The sequence below is a fragment of the Mya arenaria genome, chromosome 16 (assembly GCF_026914265.1).
Source record: "Mya arenaria isolate MELC-2E11 chromosome 16, ASM2691426v1".
Classification (NCBI taxonomy): domain Eukaryota; kingdom Metazoa; phylum Mollusca; class Bivalvia; order Myida; family Myidae; genus Mya; species Mya arenaria.
The window spans coordinates 15,312,080-15,334,219 of NC_069137.1; the positions used below are offsets into that span (position 1 = coordinate 15,312,080).

At 32.7% G+C, this 22,140-nt stretch overlaps 1 protein-coding gene and 1 pseudogene across 1 annotated transcript; both read right to left on the reverse strand.

The window, feature by feature from the left end:
* Window positions 1-790: 790 nt before the first annotated feature.
* Window positions 791-2,551, reverse strand: LOC128221430 (zinc finger protein 600-like; annotated as a pseudogene).
* A 12,179-nt stretch (window positions 2,552-14,730) lies between these two features.
* On the reverse strand, window positions 14,731-21,601 carry LOC128221977 (zinc finger protein 845-like). The gene is made up of 2 exons (XM_052930706.1): window positions 21,517-21,601; window positions 14,731-16,908 (listed from the first exon to the last, which is right to left on the reverse strand). Exon 2 carries the CDS (start codon window positions 16,900-16,902, stop codon window positions 15,655-15,657), a length of 1,248 nt encoding a protein of 415 aa, XP_052786666.1. The 5' UTR covers window positions 16,903-16,908; window positions 21,517-21,601; the 3' UTR covers window positions 14,731-15,654.
* Window positions 21,602-22,140: the final 539 nt, after the last annotated feature.

Consider the following 22,140-nt stretch of genomic DNA (forward strand, 5'->3'; position numbering starts at 1 on the left):
TATGGATTATTCTTATCAATTAATCTATGCTCATGTTATATTTCTATTGTAAACAAAATTATGTATGCTATAACTCGCTGCTGCAAATATCTTGTATTTCGTTTTGACAAGATTTTTGCATCCAAGTGGCGAATCATATACAACTATACTATCATGGAAGTCAAATAGACTAAGCTTATTTGCATGTAGAATATAAGCTTTTTATTTATACTTAGATATAAAGCTATATCCTGCAATGTTTGTATAAATATTTTGACACCAATATGCAATAATTTTGAACTGTACTATTATTATACATATATTAAATACGTTCTATGTCTATAAATGTTTGTATATACCATGAATATCTCCAACCATGGGGGAAATAAAGATGTTGAGTTGAGTTGAGTTGAGCTGTTAAAAAACAAAACTATGTCATGAAATTTATGTTTTATTGATAACACATGATGTTTTTGTATAATACATATTTTGGTAACCTTGTATCTGTTAAGTTATAATCATGCTTAAGATAATTCTTTGCCCTTTAAATATGACCACTGTTGGAGCAGATCATGTTATAGTTTTACAAAAGACATATCGACTGTCCGGCGGGCGGCCTCCAGTTTATAGTCTTATTAATTATCAAGAGGCTATTGTCCAATCTTCACCAAAATTGGTGAGAATCTGTCAGCGCATAATATCTCGATAAACTGCTATTTCTCTTCAGTTGCTCAAGAGAAAACAACCTATAGCTATAGAAATTACCTTATATTACTTATTATCTTACATGACAATTTGTTTTACAAACCTCTCATGTGTGTATTCGTACATGTTCCTGTAATACACTTTTCTGGGAGAAAGCAGCATCACATATCCAACACTTATACGGCTTCTCGCCTGTGTGTATACTTATATGTCTTTGTAAGTGCCATTTCAGACCGAAAGCAGCATCACATATATCGCACTTGTAGAGCTTCTCTCTTGTGTGTATTCGTTTATGAATCTGTGAATTACCTTTCTCAGAAAAAGCAGCATCACATATTTCGCACTTGTATGGCTTCTCTCCTGTGTGTATTCGTATATGTCTCTGTAAGTTATTTTTGCGTGAAAAAGCAGCATCACATATATCGCACTTGTAGGGCTTCTCTCCTGTGTGTATCCGTTTATGACTCTGTAAACTAACTTTCTGGGAGAAAGCAGCATCACATATCTCACACTTGTATGGCTTCTCTCCTGTGTGTATTCTTATATGATTCTGTAAATAACCTTTCTGAGCGAAAGCAGCATCACATATCTCGCACTTGTATGGCTTCTCTCCTGTGTGTATTCTTATATGTTTCTGCAAATTACTCTTCTGAGAGAAAGCAGCACTGCATATATCACATTTGTGTGGCATTTCTCCTTTGTGTATTCGTTTATGACTCTGAAAATAACTTTTCTGTGAAAAAGCAGCATCACATATCTTGCACTTGTATGGCTTCTCTCCTGTGTGTATACGTATATGTATCAGTAAGTGACATTTCACACCGAAAGCAGCATCACATATTTCACACGTTTATGGCTTCTCTCCTGTGTGTATTCGTTTATGACATTTTAAATGACCTTTCTGAGAAAATGAAGCATCACATATCTCACACATGTATGGCTTCTCTCCTGTGTGTATTCGTTTATGACTCTGTAAACTACCTTTCTGAGAGAAATAAGCATCACATATCTCACACTTGTATGGCTTCTCTCCTGTGTGTATTCTTATATGACTCTGTAAATAACCTTTCTGAGAGAAAGCAGCATCACATATCTCACACTTGTATGGCTTCTCTCCTGTGTGTATTCTTATATGATTCTGTAAATTAACTTTCCGAACGAAAGCAGCATCACATATCTCGCACTTGTATGGCTTCTCTCCTGTGTGTATTCCTATATGTTTCTGTAAATTACTCTTCTGAGAGAAAGCAGCACTGCATATATCACATTTGTATGGCATGTCTCCTTTGTGTATTCGTTTATGACTCTGAAAATTACTTTTCTGTGAAAAAGCAGCATCACATATCTTGCACTTGTATGGCTTCTCTCCTGTGTGTATTCTTATATGCTTCTTTAATACGCCTTTCTGAGAGAAAGCAGCATCACATATCTCACACTTGTATGGCTTCTCGCCTGTGTGTATACGTATATGTCTCAGTAAGTGACATTTCACGCCGAAAGCAGCATCACATATTTCACACTTGTATGGCTTCTCTCCTGTGTGGATTCGATTATGGCTATGTAAATTACCTTTCTTAGAAAAAGCAACTTCACATATCTCACACTTGTATGGATACTCTCCTGTGTGTATTCGTATATGCCTCTGTAATACGGCTTTCAAAGAGAAAGCAGCATCACATATCTCTCACATGTATGGCTTCTCTCCTGTGTGTAATCGTATGTGCCCCTGTAAATCACCTATCCGAGAGAAAGCGGAATCACATATCTCACACTTGTATTGCTTCTCTCCTGTGTGTATTCGTATATGCCTCTGTAAATCACCTTTCAGAGAGAAAGCAGCACTACATATCTCACACGTGTATGGCATCTCTCCTGTGTGTATATTTATGTGACGTTTTAAATTTTCTTTCAAAAACAACTAAGTACCACGAACCTTACATGTGTATGGTCTTCTCTTTGTGTAAATCCATGTGAATCTAAACGAAACAATAAATGTTTGTATCAGGAATGACAATATCGTTCAAATAGGTCACTTCTTCCAATCACAAGTATTATTATTCCCAATATTTTATGTTATTTTGTTAATAGCTGTTTAATAAACATCATAAAACTCATATGCTAGGTTGCCTCTTGGACGGATTTTCCTTATTGACGCCAGTTTGTTATTGCAATACATGATATTCTTTCACAATTGCAATGGAACGGCTTGCTCGATAATATTGTTAGCACCTCGGACATTACCATCTGTACTTTCTATTCGTACCACATGAATAACATGAGCATAATATTATTCAGATATCATGTTCATATTTAAACTCAATGGCATTCTACTTCCGTTTATATACCTGGTCCTGTAAAACATTACACGAGAGTCCCGTTTATGTATTTTATATGGGGGAACTGGAGAACTCGGAGAAAAACTACTTGTCTGGCTTGGTGACAACACTCGAATAGCACATGCACACAGTCCGAAAAGCAAGGAAGTGATATATTCACTGTGCTAATGGGTAATCGATGTTAATAGTCAATAGAGTCTATTGATTTTCTTTCAGTCAAAGTTATATATGGCTTCACTAAGGCTAATTATGTCTGGTATTGTCTAAATTAAGAAGCCCTGGTCGTATGTATAGATATGAGCGAGTATTCGTAAAATGTTATCAACGTGGCTTTTTAGTCACGAAGAGTACAAAATGAAGGGTGCAAAGTCGCAGTCAATTATTTTAGTATTGGAATAAAATTTATTCAAGATTTTCTGACAGATTAAATATTTTAAAATAAGATCAAATTGTCCTTGGTGCAAGAAGATATTTTGTATTGGAAGTCATAATAGCAACTATATATATTGATTGATTTATTGATTCAGTTGTTGTTTGATCGTAAACAGAGATTGATTTAAGGATCTTTATTTAGGATATTTGTTGTAATACCAATACCATGTGTATATTTCGGAAAAGTCACCCGGCGATATGAATACCATTTGGCAGGAGAATAGTTCGTAATATCCAATTAAATTGTGCTGTATCGGGAATGCAACATTTTACATAAGACGGATATGCAGTTAAAATTAGCATATTGAAAACAAATTATAATAATATGAACATCGAAATCATAAACGGAATATGATGTTTCACTTAATTGCAAAAAGGGGAGTCTTATAATATGGCAATCACAAATGGATATGACATGAATATCACAATCACTTAATTGCAAAAATAGGGGAGCCTAATAATATGGCCATCACAAATGGATATGACATGAATAGCAAAACGAATGCACACACAACTGATATTGCAAGAATCACTTACCGTGTAAAATATAATATATCCTTAATAAAAACACATCTTTCTTTTGCTGCAACAATCGTTATGACTAAATATATCATTATAAAATGGATTTTAAAACTACCGAGACAAGTCCGGTAGTAATTGTAAAACTCTGGATACGCTATATTTAAGGAAGTCATTATCTTTTCGCATCAATCACATGTTAGATTTTAATCTCAATTAACTAATTTCGATAATTATCAAATAAATGTCTCTATTTCGTGATATATATGACATGTCCGTTATCTGATGGGGATTTCCGGACAGTTCTAATCTGTTCAATTATACTTTCATAATTATTTTTGTTACACAGTTTTTCATTAACTAAGTAAGTAAATAGATTACTATAGTGATTTGAGTTTAGAATGGCACATAACGTGACAACAATGACAAAAACACCAGTCCCCTGTCCAGTGGATGCCCCTCATTTCTACCATTTTATAAACAAACATGATACCGAAAAGGTTTATGGAAAGTTATAACTTAAAAGTCTGAAAATGACACTCTTATTCAAAATTAAATCATACATATGTGTAACAAATACATGTCTTGAGTGATAAACCTTTAACTTCTTCCAAAATAATTCATATATGTTTTAAAATATTTATTACTGCTAGCAAGATCGAATCAGTGTTTTTAATAGCTGAATACTTAAACAAATATTTGTTAGTGTTAATTTAAAAGGTTGACTGTGATCTGCTATCGTTTCATAAGACATAAATACCATTTTTCCTGCACATTTCTTTCAAATAAAACTTGGTAGCCTTTTTTAGATAAATAACTTCGAATAGCCTTTTTATATGAAGAAACGACCCACTCCGTCATTGTACGGTAACAGAAAACGATTTTATGAATGCCTGAAACAGGCAACACATTTTAGCTGTGTGTTGGGTAATTACCGTAGCGATTACTTCCCCTGTATACCAGCATTTATGTCTCAAAGTTGTATTTGATTCTCAAATGTTAAGGCGTAATACCAGAGTTTTATGGGAGGAATTTTATTCTGGTGTTAAACCTAAAAGAAATATGTATACAAATATTTAAGACAACTACACATGTAGAGTCTTTTGAAATGAAAATAGATATCGTTTCAGGTTAAAGGCTAATTATATGTCTTCTGGTCGTTTACTCACTATTGACATCATTTATCATATCCTTTTATACTAAAAAAACAAATTCTGGTGTGTAATCTGCTAAAAATGTCTTCTGGTATTTAAGCAAAATAAAATATTATTTTTTTCGGCCGGAAAATATGCAGATATCTGCAAAAATATATAACGCGACTTAACCATATTTGGTCTTTCGTTATTTAGAGATATCATAGTAGACTTATGCATGTCGACAAAAATATAAGAAATGTCTGATGCAATTTAATCAATTTTCACTTGAGACGGTCCTTGATTTTGCTGACATGGATTTAGTCAATTTTATGAATATTTTGTAAATTAAGATTGCTTATGAAGTCTCCGCCTTTTTACTTTCCCATAATTTTATGATTGGTACATCATTGGTTTGTGTACATTCCTTCTCGGACGAAAACATGATGATTAATACTATTGTTTAAGAATTTAAATAATCAACAACACTTGCGCCTTTCCATGTCAACTGTCGATTTTATCATAATTTGTCGCGCCGTTGAAACATGAAAGTTAATTTACTATCCTGCAAGAACTATCGACTACCATAGTTATTTGCGTTTCATCGCAGCCAGAAAGTATACCGATATGACAATTCGGTCGGTTTCCATATAACACATCGTGTGAATATGTCGTTCTCATGTTCTTCGTACACTTGCCGTAGTTTTTGTAATTCCAGAAAGGATAAACATAATCTGGTGTATTTTAATACATGAGTTGAACTCATCGAATAAACAAACGAAATATTACTCGTAAAAATATATATTTAATCCGACAGGTGACTGAAAAAAAAGAGTTATCGCGTTTATATAAGTTGAAAGTAAAATACACATATTATCGCACTAACAACCGTTGTTGTTTGTAGAGTATTCGATGAGATAATGAGTGTTATTTTTACATTTTTATGTTTATTGTATTATTATAACTACATATGTATCTATAGATTGTTCGAGAAAATAAATAATTTCAGACAAACAAATAATTGTTAATAACATGCACAGCAGTATTTAGTTGCATAAAAAGTAAGGAAAGTACAACTTGAAATAAAAGAGTTCTTTGTTTGTTTAGCGACATTTATGCTGTTTTAAGTTATTATTATCATTCATTTCACCCCCCTACATCTAACACATGTTTTTAATCAAGTTGTTTTCTATAACAACCCTGACAAAACCTGCACAAAAAACCGCACATACCTGGAATAAACAATTGGTCAACCTCTAAGTGAGATGATGTCCGTTATATGTATCGTATAACATACAGACTATTGCATATCATGCCTATTTTGAATAGGCTGATAATTTAAGGGGAGGTGAGAACATCCCAAATTAGTTATAATTTAATAATTGCACAGTGTCAAGTTTTCACACTTGTCATGTTTTCTTAATTAGATATCGACATATCTTTGTTTTATCATTTATTATGACAATACAACTAATATTGTGACGAAAATATGAGTGAAATGTGAAAACGAAATGCAAGTGACACCAAAAGTATTAGTCTTACATAAAACATAATCTTCCTCATCTTTATCATTGTCAAATGCATTCCTTATAACTGGGAATGAACGTATATTATATATCCTGGTAAAATCACCTAGCTAATTTAAGTCATGATACAGCTTTGTGGTAAAAACACAAACGATGAAGTGTCATGTTCTTTTTTGCCTGATTACATTTTTGTTCCTGACTGCATATATAAAATGGGAGCAGATGAATATATTCCTCTTTCCTTATTCACTTTACTATATGTTCATGCATAGAACTATTCACCAAATTGTTTATATCTATCCAAAAGACGAAAACCGCTTATTCGAAAAAAAAGAATAATTAATTAAGCACTAACTTATCGTCAATGCTTTATGAGTGTTATCGAAGCAGTTTAACGACGAACGAGGTATACAATCGAATAGGTCCCATGTGACATTGACAAAAGAAGCAGATATAGAGGATATTTGTTTATTTAAGTGTTTGATCGTACTTAATTGCACATGTGGCGTAAGCAAACATATTTTCACGAAGTAAAATACACCTAACATAGATTCACATCATTGATTAATGTTCATAAATTTGTGCACTAAAAGACAAGCGAATGATAAACTATCCACTATTTCCCACCAGTGATAGAAAATTTACATCTACGTCATTAGCTATAATTAAGACCGAGGGGCGTCCCACGGGTAGCGGCGTAAATAACTCTATTTTCAAAAAAGGAGGTAATTTTGAAAACTAAACAAAATAGAAATTAATATAGCATAACACACAACAGAAAAGTTCTTTATTTCAGTGTTAGATCGTATTAAATAATGCTCGTGATTATAAAAAATGTGTATATTCCCTCTTGAAAATATATTTATCTACGCCATACGTGCAGTAAAATACGATCGGAAACTTAAATAAACATATATCCTCTCTATCTGTTTGTTTTGTTAATGTCACATTTAGGACCTTTTCGATTGTATACCTTGTCATATACCTTTTCCATTTAACATACCAACCATAGCATACCGTGTAAGGCAATGATCCATCCGTACACTTCTAACAATGTTGCATTTCTACGATGTACAAAATATTTCATCACCTTGGCATTTATCTACACAAATGAGTGCAAATCAATCTTCGATGGCACCACTCGATCGATTTTATAAGATACACTATACAAACAATTAAAGAATATTTTGCAAATGAGCGTATGCCAAACTGAATAATATTATATCGAGCCACACCGAACGGTGATGCTAGGTACAACATATATGTAATTGTAGGAGCAATAGTTTTTAAGACTAGATATTTAAACTGTAATGTAATTTAAACGTGCATGTGCATTTCGCAGAGCGTTCTTTATGAATTTAAACGAAACATATATACTTTGCTCAGCGAAGTTAACTTTTTTATTTCGTTCTGTTACAATTGAATTAGTTGATAACAGAGTTATTCCCCTTATTGTAAGAGTCTTACATTATTAACTTTAAAAACGACTGACCAAAGAATCAATGCAATTCATTTTTCAATAATTATAACATAATTAAGACGAAAATATTTTTTTTTTATTTTTCATATTCATATAAAGAGAAGCAAGAAAAGTTCAACTCCATCAACTTTATGGATTAATTTTGGAAAGCATCGTTAAACAGAAATTGTCTCAATATCGATATTTGGCTCATTCCCTCAAACAAAATAATGTTCATAAATAGCTGATGTCCTGAAGAAACCGTAAAACAGTGTATTCAAACATTTATCATTAAACTAGCTATATGCAATATGCCCTACACTTTTCTGTTTTAAGAGGACCTTTAATAAAGACATTTAAGCAAATATGCATGTAAATCTCCGATTTAAGTTACTATGATAAACACTATTTTTCTTTGTTTGAATAGATTGCTCATCTTCTTCCTTAACAAGCAAACAACATTAAATATTCACACAACATGTCTCTGACTTCTGTCTTTTGTGTTTTTTACGTTCCAATTCCTCTGTAAATTATTAATCTGAGGAAAAGCAGCATGTCTCTCATTGTATGACATCCCTCTGGTGTGAATTCTTATATGCCTTTGAAAAAAATCATTTTGCGAAAAAATCAGCATCACATATCACACAGTTTCATGTCTTCATGGCTCTCCTGTGCATTCGTATATGTTGCTGTTATACACTTTTCCAAGAGAAAGCAGCATTACATACCTCACACTTGTATGGCTTCTCTCTTGTGTGTATTCTTATATGTATCTTTAAATATCTATTCTTAGCGAAAGCAGCATCACATATCCCACACGTGTATGGCTTTTTTCCTGTGTGTATTCTTATATGACTCGTTAAATAACTATTCTTAGCGAAAGTAGCATCACATATCCCACACGTGTATTGCTTTTCTCCTGTGTGTATTCTTGTATGACTCTTTACATCACCTCTCCGTGAGAAAGAAGCATCACATATCCCACACTTGTAAGCCTTAACTCCTTTGTGTATTCGTATATGTCTCTGTAAACCACTAGTCTGAGCAAAAGCAGAATCACATATCTCACACTTGCATGGCTTCTCTCCTGTGTGCATTCTTTTGTGCTTCTTTAAATGATATTTCTTAGAGAAAACAGCATTAAATGTCTTACACTTGTATGGCATCTCTCCTGTGTGTAATTTTATATGACGTTTAAAATAAAATCAGGACAATGTTGCCACATAGACCTTACATGTGCATGGCTTCTCTCCTGTGTGCATATCCATGTGAATCTAAAAAAAACAATAAACAATAAATGTTTGTATCATGAATGACAAAACCGTTAAAATAAGTCAATTCTTCGAATCACAAGTAGTCTTATTTTCTTATTATTGATTATACTGTTATTTATGAACATCTAATAACTACTTTGGTAGTTTGCTTTTTGAACGGACTTTCATTATGGACGGCAGTTCAATATTGCAATACATGATATGCTTTTCACAACTGCAATGAAACGGCTTGCCCAACAATATGGTAAGGACCTCGGGCACATAATAACTGATTCTGTATATTACTATGACTCTAAAGTTGATGTCAACTCTAAATTGAAATGGACCGAAACAATAAACTCAGAAAATTAACCCCTGCAATAAACAAAGTATGCCAGCAGGCGATTATCATGACAATCCTTCCTTCTAACTAGACCACTCTTGTCTATTTTGATATTAAACTAGTTTATGTTTTCAAATTCAAAATACTCTTTACAGAGTTTTTACTAATAATTTAACATACTATTGCCATACCTTGATAATATGCTGTGTATAAAAATAACAATACCATTTACACACCGAAGATCATCAGCTATGTTCCTCGTGACTCTATGTCACTATGACTCTATGATCTGGTCGTCAATAATTCTGCGAAGTATTAAGTGCATTGAATGAAGGGTATAGAAGTGTTTTTATTAAAATCCCAACTTGCCCTTAAACTTTAACCTGCACTTAAACTTTAACCTAAGTCAATCAGGGACCATAACTTGTATAAAGGATAATATGGAGTTATGGAACCTCATTTTCTGATGGTCCTGAGCAACTTTGTGAAGTATTAAGTAAATTGGACGAATATAATAGTTATTAAAAAATATCCCAACCTGCCGTCAAATTTTAACCGAAGTTCCATAATCAATCAGGGGCCATACTTCGTATAAAGGCTAATATGGAGTTATTTAACCTCATTATGTGATGGCCCAGAACAACTGGGTGAAGCATTAAGTCATTTGAATGAAGGGTATTGGACTAATAAGTGAAAATCCCAACTTGCCCTAAAATTTTAACCGGACGCTGACGCCGTAAAATAGCCCTTCCTATTCTTCGAATAGTCGAGCTAAAAATCTGCATGTCAAAAGAAATAAAGTTGTTTTTTTAAAAAAAGGTCAATCAAGGACCATAATTTGTATTTAGGGTTAAAAAGAAATTATGTTACCTTAATACATATGTTACTATAGATAGTAACGCATTTGTACCAGGATTTCGCGATTATATAAATGGCTCAGCGATTATCAGTTTTGCGGTCCGGGCCGATTTTCGATTAATATTTAACGTTCGCACGTGAATTAAATTTTCGCCTTAAAATCATTTTTTGAACACATTTATTATTAAAATACGCCAACACGAATGTATTTTAGGAAGATATGTAGTGTTTGATAGCCAGTGTGAACCGTTAGGGCGGCGTTATTTTATTTTTCGTTAACATTTAAATACAAAACAAATGAAGCGGCAAAATTGAATTTACTTGAAAAACAGCAAATGCTCATATATGTTGACATCCATAATACGAGGTATAGGTTTATTTAAGTACAAACAGTCGTTCTCCTTGCTAAGTGTTCATGTTTTATGTTTAATGAATTGAATTCAGTTATTCGGGACATGAATAGACAGCTGTCAGTGATTCGTACAGAAAAATTCCGAAAGACGTGTTTTTGAATTTTCAATCTGATCAATTGAAACTAGAATGGGAACATAAAATGACAAAAGATGTTGTTTGCCTGTTTAGCCCACTCTCAAAAAATTAAATAATAAAAGTAAATTCAATTTAAGAGTGAGTTAACCCCTCGTAGTCAAGCCAGGCCGAAATAGACAATGCACTACTGGATTGCAGGTAAACTTTAAGGTATTAGCCATGTAATACAACTCGGGAAACATCGGGTAACATCGACATATATCGCAACTCGCCGTAACAGATCGCGACGAACATCGGGTGTATTCGGCCTGTACCGGATGTTGCTATTTTTAGAAGCAGATGGTATTTCCCGGCTATTCATAGGTCAATAATAGAATTTCTACATCGTAGGATTTGGAAACATTGTGATGTTTTTCTCATGAATATACGTTTAAAATAAATAAACACTAAAAGTACACGCTGACAGTTGATTACGATACATCCAACAATTTGAGTCATTACAGTTAAACATGGATTATAAGTGAAATATACGCGTAAGAGAAGATTTTCAACAATCGGCATGGAATTGGGATATTCGTATCAAAGGGCTCTGAATGTAAGTTTCCCTTAGCAGTTTTGTACGTTGTTGTGTTCAAAAACGTTTGTTTTTTTAATTTATCTTTGGAATTCTTAAATCATTTTTATTAGCTAAATGTTTAGACAGCATGTTCATATTTTACATGTACTTATGTACATGTTACATATTTTTATATGCACTTATGTACATAACTTATGTTTAAGATATAATATGAGTATGTAATCTTTAAATTGATTGTTTTATCTTAGAAAAATATTAGACTTAAAATTTTGTTTAAAAATGATGTGTTTTGGTACGTGACCTATTTCTAACATACCACAATACAAGTACATACCCGTTATTTGTTTACAAAATGCATATTTTCAAAATTAACCTGTGAAAAAAAGTTGTATGTGATTTGGGGCTTGAAGCCGCATCTGCTAGGACACTATTGGCATTCATTGGCTTGGTGTAGGTCTCGTTAAAACCCCATACTGCTGTGAATCATTATCAACCATATGCACAACAACTACACATTTGTACCTACCAACCCTTACTCTTGGCTAAAACAGATATTAGTGTAGAATGTATAATACTTGTGCATTTGTATTTTACGGTGGTAGTTTCTGCTGGTTGATAATCAGAAGTCTAATTTCTTCCAGGCAGGAAAATGACTGAATATTACTTAGTCAACAACACTGGGTTATGAAGAATTCCAGTCTGCATTAAATACTATGTTGGATCCTTGAGAGCGGATTTGACAGCCATGTCCATCCACAAGGCAGTCGCATCTGATCGAGATGATGTGAGTATTTCATATAAAACATATTTGACTTGGTTTTTGTTTTTATAAACCTACTGTATTCAATAATCAAGTGGTGGTGGTGGTGATGGTGGTCAAGTGGTGGTGGTGGTGGTGGTGGTGGTGGTGGTGATGATGATTATGACGATGATGATGATGATGATGATGATGATGATGATGAATTTTCTTGATAAATTTAATAATTTTCTTTATATATATATACATGTATGTATCAGCTTGTTGTTGTTTTTTCAAAATAATGTCGAAAAATATTAAACTGTTTATATTTTATTTTGTATATGTATGGCAGTTTAATTATCTATACTAATTAGTTAGAAAGGCTTTAAAGTACAACTTTTTTCCTTTACAGCACTAAATATTCTTGATGAGTAAAGTACCTGAAGGTGCATGAAAACCAAATCAGCATTGACTCAGCATTGAGTAGTTATCATATGTGCACACACTACAAGTACAAAGCATGGGAACAGACCAAACTTCAAATGCTGAAGAGTGAAGAATTATTGTGAAAAAAACTAATTGTTAGAATACCAATGACAAAATAAAACAGATACACATCAAATTACCCACAGAGATTGTTTACATGTTATAATATTAAAAAAACATAAGTTGAGAACTTTCACTCTGATATTTTTGGAGGGGCGAGCCCACTTAGTGTTCTTGTTTCTTCACATATTTTAGTTTAAAAGTACACTCATTTGTTTTAAACTCTGTATTCTGAGTTAGTATCATAAGTAAAATTCATTTATTTGAAAGAGTACATTTTATGAATAATTCCAATTAAGCTTTATAATTTTTTACAAGAAAAAGGTTGATTTTTAAGCATTTTATTAGCTATAAAAATGTATGGTAACATGACATTATGTATATTTTCTTCAAAACTGGACGGTAAACTATCATAAATTGTCTTTTAAATTGTTCAATAGACATCATAGATAATATCTAAAATGATTTCAGCAGCTTACCTTATAGTTAACTATTTTTTATGAATTTTATAAAACTGCAATATATTTTCAAACATCGAAAAACTGCTCTTTTCCGAAGAATCATAACATCATTCAAAATGATATTTTTCCATGTGTATCAATAATGTGTTCGTTTGAACTTTAGTTTTCTGTTAACTAAAGTTTATTTTACCAGAAACTGTTGTGTTTATTTCATAATCTCTGATAATGCGAAAAAAATTCAAATATAGACAAAATATTTACTTGTCGCTCTTTGTAGCCCTTGGAGTTTGGGGGTGGGTGTAATGAAACATAAATACCTTTTTTTATTCACGGTAAAAAATCTTCAAAATTTGGATAAAAGTCCCATAGTGTACCGTGATTATAACTACATTGTCGGTTAAAGCTTTTAAAAAAGTGTGTATTACGCGGCTAATACCTTAAACTAGCAAAAAATCAAACAAACATATGAATAAAAGAAAATTGGCCCTCGTGCTCATTATGAGTCACTCGGACCAATTATCACTTTACGGCCCGGCGACGCCGTGCATTAACCTCTAATTATTGTATGGTGGTCGTCATTTATAATGCGAAGAGTTTAATTATTTGAATGAATGTTGTATAGGTTTTCCTAATTATAATCCAAACTTGCCTTTAAACTTTAGCAAAAGTCTTGAGTCAATCAGTGGCCATAGCTTGTATTAATGATACTATCGAGGTATATAGCCTCATTATGTGATGGTCCTGAATAAATGTGTGTTAAGTATTTTGTCAATTGAATTAAGGTTACAGAAGATCCTAATTAATAAATATCCTAACGGTAATCTGCCCTAAAACTTAATCAAAGTTCCTAAGTCAATATGGGGCCATAAATTGTTTAAAGTACTTTAGGATAATATGGAGTAATATCACCTTATTATGTGATAATGACCCTGAACAACTGTGTAAAATAGTGGGTTTAAAATTGAATAAAGTGTATTAGGCTGAAATGAAAATCTCAAGTTAACCGAAAGCTTAACCGGCCGCCGGCGCCTACACCGATGCCGACACTGACACCGACGCTTGGGCATATAGTATAGGCCTCTTTATTCATTCATATTGTTACGTTTTCCCTTCATCCATACGAGTTCGACCCGGCCTGTCACGTAGTACCTTGACGTTGAACAATACATAAATAAATTTAAGTTAAAAAATGATTCATTTAAATAAATGTTAAGATATCACATAGTCTACAAATACTGAAATGGGTCACTCATATGTTAACCTACATAAATACGGTATTACTGATATTTGTCTGACAAGATTAAAACATACATTCAACATCTACAATGTTCCGGGTGAAATAAAAAGTTAAAACCCCAACTTGAATAACACAAAATGGATATATCAAAAATATTTTATTACATAAAGTGTCAAATGCATGAATCTATATGTACATGTAGTTCGCGCAATTTACAACGAAAGGTTTAAAATGCAATTTACACGAAACTACTAAATACGATTTATTATTAGAAACGATAAAACATATAAAAGAACCGTAGTTACAGTTTGGATTTCATTTGGAATACAATATTATATATAACACAAGTAAAACCAGCAAACACATATATTTCAATATACATGTAGATACATTGTATCACTAGATGTAAAATTGTTTGGGCAAATTCAATAATCAGCGCATTGTTTAGCAATGGTAACGCATGTAATGCTTGGGTCAATTAAAACTGCTTAAACATTGTAATATATCTAAGTATTTTAAGACGCATATATATGTAAGTAAGAAAGGATAAAACATATAAAATAACCACAGTTACAGTTAGGAATAAACATGAATAACAATATTATGAATCACACAAATATATCAGATCTCTGATATATTTATCTCTGAGAGACCTCTTATATGACGCATATGCCCTGGGTAGGATTGAGTAAATTGCCGCTTCACATGTGTCTCTTATATACATATATAAATGTGTTAGCGTTTCAGAGAGACGTTCGATATGACGTCGTAGTTTACTTAGGAGAAATCATCACAACATCTTTTACACTGAAATATAATATCTACTGTGTGTATTCTCAATGTTTCCGTAAACAAATTTTCTCTGAAGAAGCAACATCACATAGGTCACACATGTATGAGGCATCTTAAATGTATATGTTCCTGTAAAACAGATTCAAACATGCATGGCTTCCCCTCTGTATGCATTATCGTGTGTAATTTTCATCAGTTGCATGAGTGGTATCATCAAGACATGTATATCCAAATCTTCTTCGGACATGTATGCATTTAGTCCCTAAGACCTTACATGCTTAGCATAAAATCATCTGTATCGCATTTGGTAGTACTTGTATGGCTTCTTGTGTGTAATACCATATGTGTTTGTAACTGATTTTTCCGAGAAAAGTCAGCATCACATACCTCACACTTGTATGGCTTCTCTCCTGTGTGTTTTCTTATATGTACCTGTAACCCACTCTTATGGATGAAAGCAGCATCACATTTCTCACATTTGTATGGCTTCTCTCCTGTGTGTTTTCTTATATGTACCTGTAACCCACTTTTATGTGGGAAAGCAGCATCACATATCCCACACTTATATGGCTTCTCTCCTATGTGTTTTTTTATATGTACCTGTAACCCATTGTTCTGGGAAAAAGCAGCATTACATATCTCACACTTGTATGGCTTCTCGCCTGTGTGCTTTCTTACATGTGGCTGTAACCCACTCTTATTGGTGAAAGCAGCATCACAAAACTCACATTTGTATGGCTTCTCTCCAGTGTGTATTCTTAAATGTGAATGTAACCCATTTTTCTGTGAGAAAGCAGCATCACATATCTCACACTTGTATGGCTTCTCTCCTTTGTGTATTCTAATATGTTCAAGTAAAGTAGTTCGATGAGAGAAAGCAGCTTCACATATACCACATTCATATGGCTTTTCTCCAGTGTGTATTCTTATATGTCTTTGTAAACTATTCTTCATAGAGAAAGCAGCATCACATATCTCACACTTGTATGGCTTCTCTCCTGTATGTTTTCTTAAATGTGAATGTAACCCACTCTTCTGGGTGAAAGCAGCATCACATATCGCACACTTGTATGGCTTCTCTCCTTTATGTATTCTTATATGTTGAAGTAAAGTAGTTCGATGAGAGAAAGCAGCTTCACAAAACCCACATTCGTAAGGTTTCTCTCCTGTGTGTTTTCTTATATGTATTTGTAAATCCTTTTTCTGACAAAAAGCAGCATCACAAATCACACACTTGTATGGCTTTTCTCCTGTGTGGATTTTTATATGTACTTTTAAACTCCACTTCCGTGCAAAAGTAGCATCACATATCTCACACTTGTAGGGCTTCTGTATTGTGTGTGTTACCATATGGGTAAGTAAATTACTTTTTTGTGAAAAAACAGCATCACAAATCTCACACGTGTAAGTCTCCTCTTCTGTATGTCTTATCGGGTGATGCTTTATTTCTGATTTCGGAGACAAATCAACACCACAGACTTCCAACGTGAATGTTTTTTCTGTTGTGTATGAATCCATGTGTATCTGAAAATATAAGAAAGACAAGTATGTAGTACACTCAAAATCGTGTTGATAACAAATTAAAATGATAATGTGTTGTATGAGAATGCTTGTATCTAAGTAGTATGCATACGACAGGGGTTGACACTAACTTTTTGGACCACTGTCCACAATTTGGTGTTGCCTTATAGCTTGTAAGTAAGACACATTAGATAAAATCAAATGTTTATATCAATTCAATTTGTTATTAAACTCTTTTAAACATTAAAGGACATGCCCCGCCTCTTTTTCCATTCTAAGGGGAAAACTACATGTTTAACAAATGAATATGAATGTCCAGTTTTCTCTTTGCTAAAATCTTAATGAATGTTAAATGCTGACAATACGGGGTCATGAGACTTTTTCTGTCAATTTTAGAGAGAAGATCTTAGTCAAATTAGGGAAATTTAGTATCATAAAAATAACCAATAAGGAATGAAATTTCAGAGATACAGTTGTTTTAAGATTTAAAGAACAAACTACTTGTGCCCTGCATAATTGTTAAGAAAAACATGCTTCTTTTTATATCTAAAGTTTTGGAACACAAGGAAATGCTGATTTTTCACTAAGGAGATATTTCAAATTAAATTTGTTAAAGCTGCACTCTCACAGAAGTCCCATTTTCGCAACATTTTTATATTTCGTCTTAGAGCAAATTTTGCGTAACAAGAGCTATCACAGAAGGTGATTAATACCCCCGAACGCCACCCAAATATGCGATTGCAGTCAACTATCTAGAAAGACAACCTATAAATGACAACTTTATTTTATGGACTATCATCATTGTAATTTGCTAAAATAGTGTAATGATTCATGTACACTGAACTCCTTTTCATTGTGCTGTACCATTGTATAAAGTTTTATTACATTCCATCCGGTAGTTTTCAAATTATGCTCCCGACAAGAAAAAAATAACAAAGGGCAATAACTCTGTAATTGGCTGAAATATAATTGCGTTTCCTGTACACTGCACTTCCTCTCATTATGATCTATCACTGTATGAAGATTTATTAAATTTCACCCAATAGTTTTCAAGTTATGATCAGGACAAGAAAAAGTAACAAAGGGCAGTAACTCTGTAATTGGCTGGAATAGAATTGTGGTTCCTGTACACTACACTTCCTCTCATTATGATCTATCACTGTATGAAGTTTTATTAAATTCCATCCAATAGTTTTTAAGTTCTGGTCGGGACAAGAAAAACGGATTTAAGGCCATAACTCTGTAATTAGCTAAAATAGAGTTATGGTTCTTGCGCACTGCACTTCCTCTCATTGTGCTTTACCATTGAATGAAGTTTCATTAAATTCCATCAAGCAGTTTGCAAGTTAATATCTTGAAAAAAATAGACAGCAAAAAAACAAATAAAGGGCAATAACTAAGTAATTAGCAAAAGTAGAGTTATGGTTCTTGAACACAGCACTTCCTCTCATTGTGCTGTACCATTGTATGAAGTTCCAATGAATTCCATCCATTACTTTTCAAGTCATACTCCGGACAAAAAAAGTAACAAAGGACAATAACTTAGTAATAAGCAAGAATAGAGTTATGGTTATTGTACACTGCACTTCCTTTCATTATGCTCTACCATAATCCAATTACATCCAGTAGTTTTTAAGTTATGCTCCGGACAAGGTAAAATGCAACAGACCGACCGACAAACCGACCGACCGACCACAGGGTGACTCCAATATACCCCCTTCAAACTTTGTTTGTCGGCTGTATTAATATCTGCAGACCAATGAAAAAAGATTGCTAACAAAAGATAAGATCACATATTTTCATATTTCTGTTAAAAAATAAATGTTGTATGGCTTAAACCGTTACTAGCAGTTTAAGAAAAATATATTACATATTTTTAACTCACATTTAAAAATCAGATTATCTGCGATCTAATTTTTGTCAGCAGTAACTGGTTTTCATGGATTTTCGCGAAAATTGTTTCGTTCCAAGACAAAAACTTAAAGTTGTAAAAAGGGTATGTCTGTGATAATGCAACTTAAAAGCTGCACTCTCACAGATTGAACATTTTGACATCTTTTTTATTTTTATCTGTCTTTGAAATAGCAAATTTTTGCGGTTTAAAAGACGATTTATTATTATAAGATATTAAAATGCATAAAACATCAATTTTTGAACTTAAATATAAAAATCTGCTTTCTAAATTTTTGTCAGCAGTCTAATATAACTAGTTTCCATGGATTTTCGCAAACAATGGCTCGTTCCAAGACAAAAAAAAATAAAAAAAAATATCTAAAATATCTTAAAATGTTCAATCTTTGGGTGTGCAGCTGATATACCATTTTTACAACTTTTTATTTTTTGTCTTGGAAAGAGCAAATTTTTGCATAATATCTGCAAACCAATGATAAAAGATTGCTGGCAAAAAATCAGATTGTAGATTTTCATATATATATTCCCGTTCGAAACTGAATGTTTAATGGTTTAAACGATTACTTACGTTTTAAGAAAAATGCATAAAACATTCATTTTTGGACTTAAATATAAAATCTGCATATGAATCTAATTTTTGTCAGCAGTCTTATTTAAATGGTTTCCATAGATTTTTCCAAAAATTGGCTTGTTCCAAGACTGACAAAAAATAAAAAAAGTTTTCAAATCATTCAATCTGTGAGAGTGCAGCTTTAAGACCAAAACATGAATGGAAAAATTTATGCTTTAATATTTTATTAGCAGGCGTCGATTAAATCCACTTATATCTGATCCAGTTAAATTGGTTATACAGTATGTTAAAATGAAGAAATCAAGCCGTTAATTATTGTGAATTAAATAATAAAAATAATCAAATTTATTATATTAATAAATAATACTGGTTGTCGTTATCTGATTAAATTGATCCAGTCTTTTGAACCTGCCTATTAGATTTTCATTTTTTGTTAAAATAATGTTACTTTTCATTGATCATTCACAGTGTGTGTATACCATGTGATAAATTGCGTCATAAATGCTACGTCGGAAGGCAATATTTTGATTTGAAAAAATACGTTGAACAAAGATAACTTCACTATTTCTTCACCATTTTAAATGAAACATAGCGCAGTCTACGCTGCTCATGGAGCCTCACCTTCGGTCTTTTACCAGAATTTTATCGAGAGTTTAGTTTCTTAAGACACTTCGACAAACCTTTTCACAATACGTCTAACGGAGCACTGTCAAAACATTATTTTGGAAACAGGTTTGTCGAAGTGTTTGATGAAACTAATCACCTCATCAAATTTTGGTAATAAAACAAATGCTGGGCTCTTAAAGCGGCATAGACTGCTCTTTGTTTCATTTAAAATGGTGTTGTAAATGAAAAGTTATCTTTGATTTAAGTCTTCATTTTAAGCAAATTTTTGCCTTCCGACGTAGCATGTATGACGTCATTTATCACGTGGTATACACACACTGATTCATAAGATTTCAATGCTGACAATTATCTTTCATATTTGTAAGATAATCATAAAAAAGCCAACACCAGCTGTAATCCAACAGAGACTGGCACCATTCCAGAGACATGATTTCAGTGACTTTTGGTAAATGATGGTCTGGATGATCAACATATTTTTAGATGACTTTCAAATAACCAAAAAGGTTAGGTATCTATAATGTAATGTCTGTAAATACTCATCCGAATTAGCAGTTGGTCCAACATTGATATTTGACGTCACACAACCAAAAGTCAGCCATTTCCGACATGTAATCACGATGTTCATTCCCAGAGATAAACGAGTTAAAACGATAGATCTATATCAATATGTTACAACATTTTATTTTGTTTCTTCTTGGTTTGCAACAAGGCAGTCAATATCATTAAAACTAAATATATATAATTCTTCTTCAGACCTTTGGTATTAAAAGGCAATGATGTTGATTGTTTTGTGAGATTAAGTTTGTTTATTTTAACTAAATGACATGCCTCTGCAGTGTTATATATTAGTATTTCTGAATACTATTTAGGTGTACCTCGTAGAACATTACATATATTAAAGCTTAAAAATACCCCAAACAACATTTACGTATAGTTTAATTAGATTTTGGTACCAAAAACATTTCAGTAAAGTTTAATTATTATTTCTCAGGGGATTCCGGTAATCATTTTAATCGGCAATCCGACCAGCAAAGTACCGGAATCCTTGTCATTTTCTGTATATGGAAATATGATTATAAAGGTATACCTCTCAGTACATAACATATATTAAAGCTTAAAAACACCCCAAACAACATTTAAGTATAGTTTAATTATTATTTCTCAGGAGATTCCGGTAGCTTGGTCAAATCGTTATAATCAGCAATCCGACCTGCAAACTACCGGAATCCTTGTCACTTTCTGTATATGGAAATATGATTATAAAGGTATACCTCTTAGTACATTACATATATTAAAGCTAAAAAACATCCACAAACAACATTTAAGTATAATTTAATTAGATTATGGTAGATTCTGGTGGATTCCGGTAATTCTATGGACCGGTTTTCGGACACTGAGGCTTAAACTTCGGTGGACAGGCGGATTGTTTACAATTTAGCGAAGACAAGCACAAAACAACCGATCAAACAAACACCACAAATTGCTCAAAATATTATACATACCCAAACGTTATCAGCTTACTGATAAAAAACTTCGAATAACCTTTTAAAATGATGAAATGACACACTCCACCATTGCATGGTAACAGACAACGATTTTATGAATACATGAAACAGTCAACACTTTTTAGCTGTGTGTTGGATAATAACCGCAGCGATTACTTCCCCTGGATACATATCATGTATTTCAACCATGAGTGGGAAACCTTAACAGCATTTTTGTCTTAAAATTGTATTTGTATTCCAGAAAGAATAAACATAATATGTTGTATACCAGTGCATTAGTTGAAATCACCGAATAAACAAACGAAATATATAACTCTTGAAAAAGTTATCTAATCCGACATGTATATTTAAAAAAAGTCATCGAGCGCGTAAGTTGAAAGTAAATAGTACCGCCCTTATTATCGTTGTTGTTTGTTGAGTATTCGATGTGATTATGAGTGTTATTTTTATATATTGGGTATTATTATTACTCCATGTTTGTCTATAGATTGTTCGAGAATACAAATAGTTTCTGACAAACATATATGTATAATATGATAACAATTTGCACAACAATATTTAGTTGCATAAAACTTAAGGTAAGTAAAACTATCTAACCCTTTTTTAAATTTAGCTGTTGCA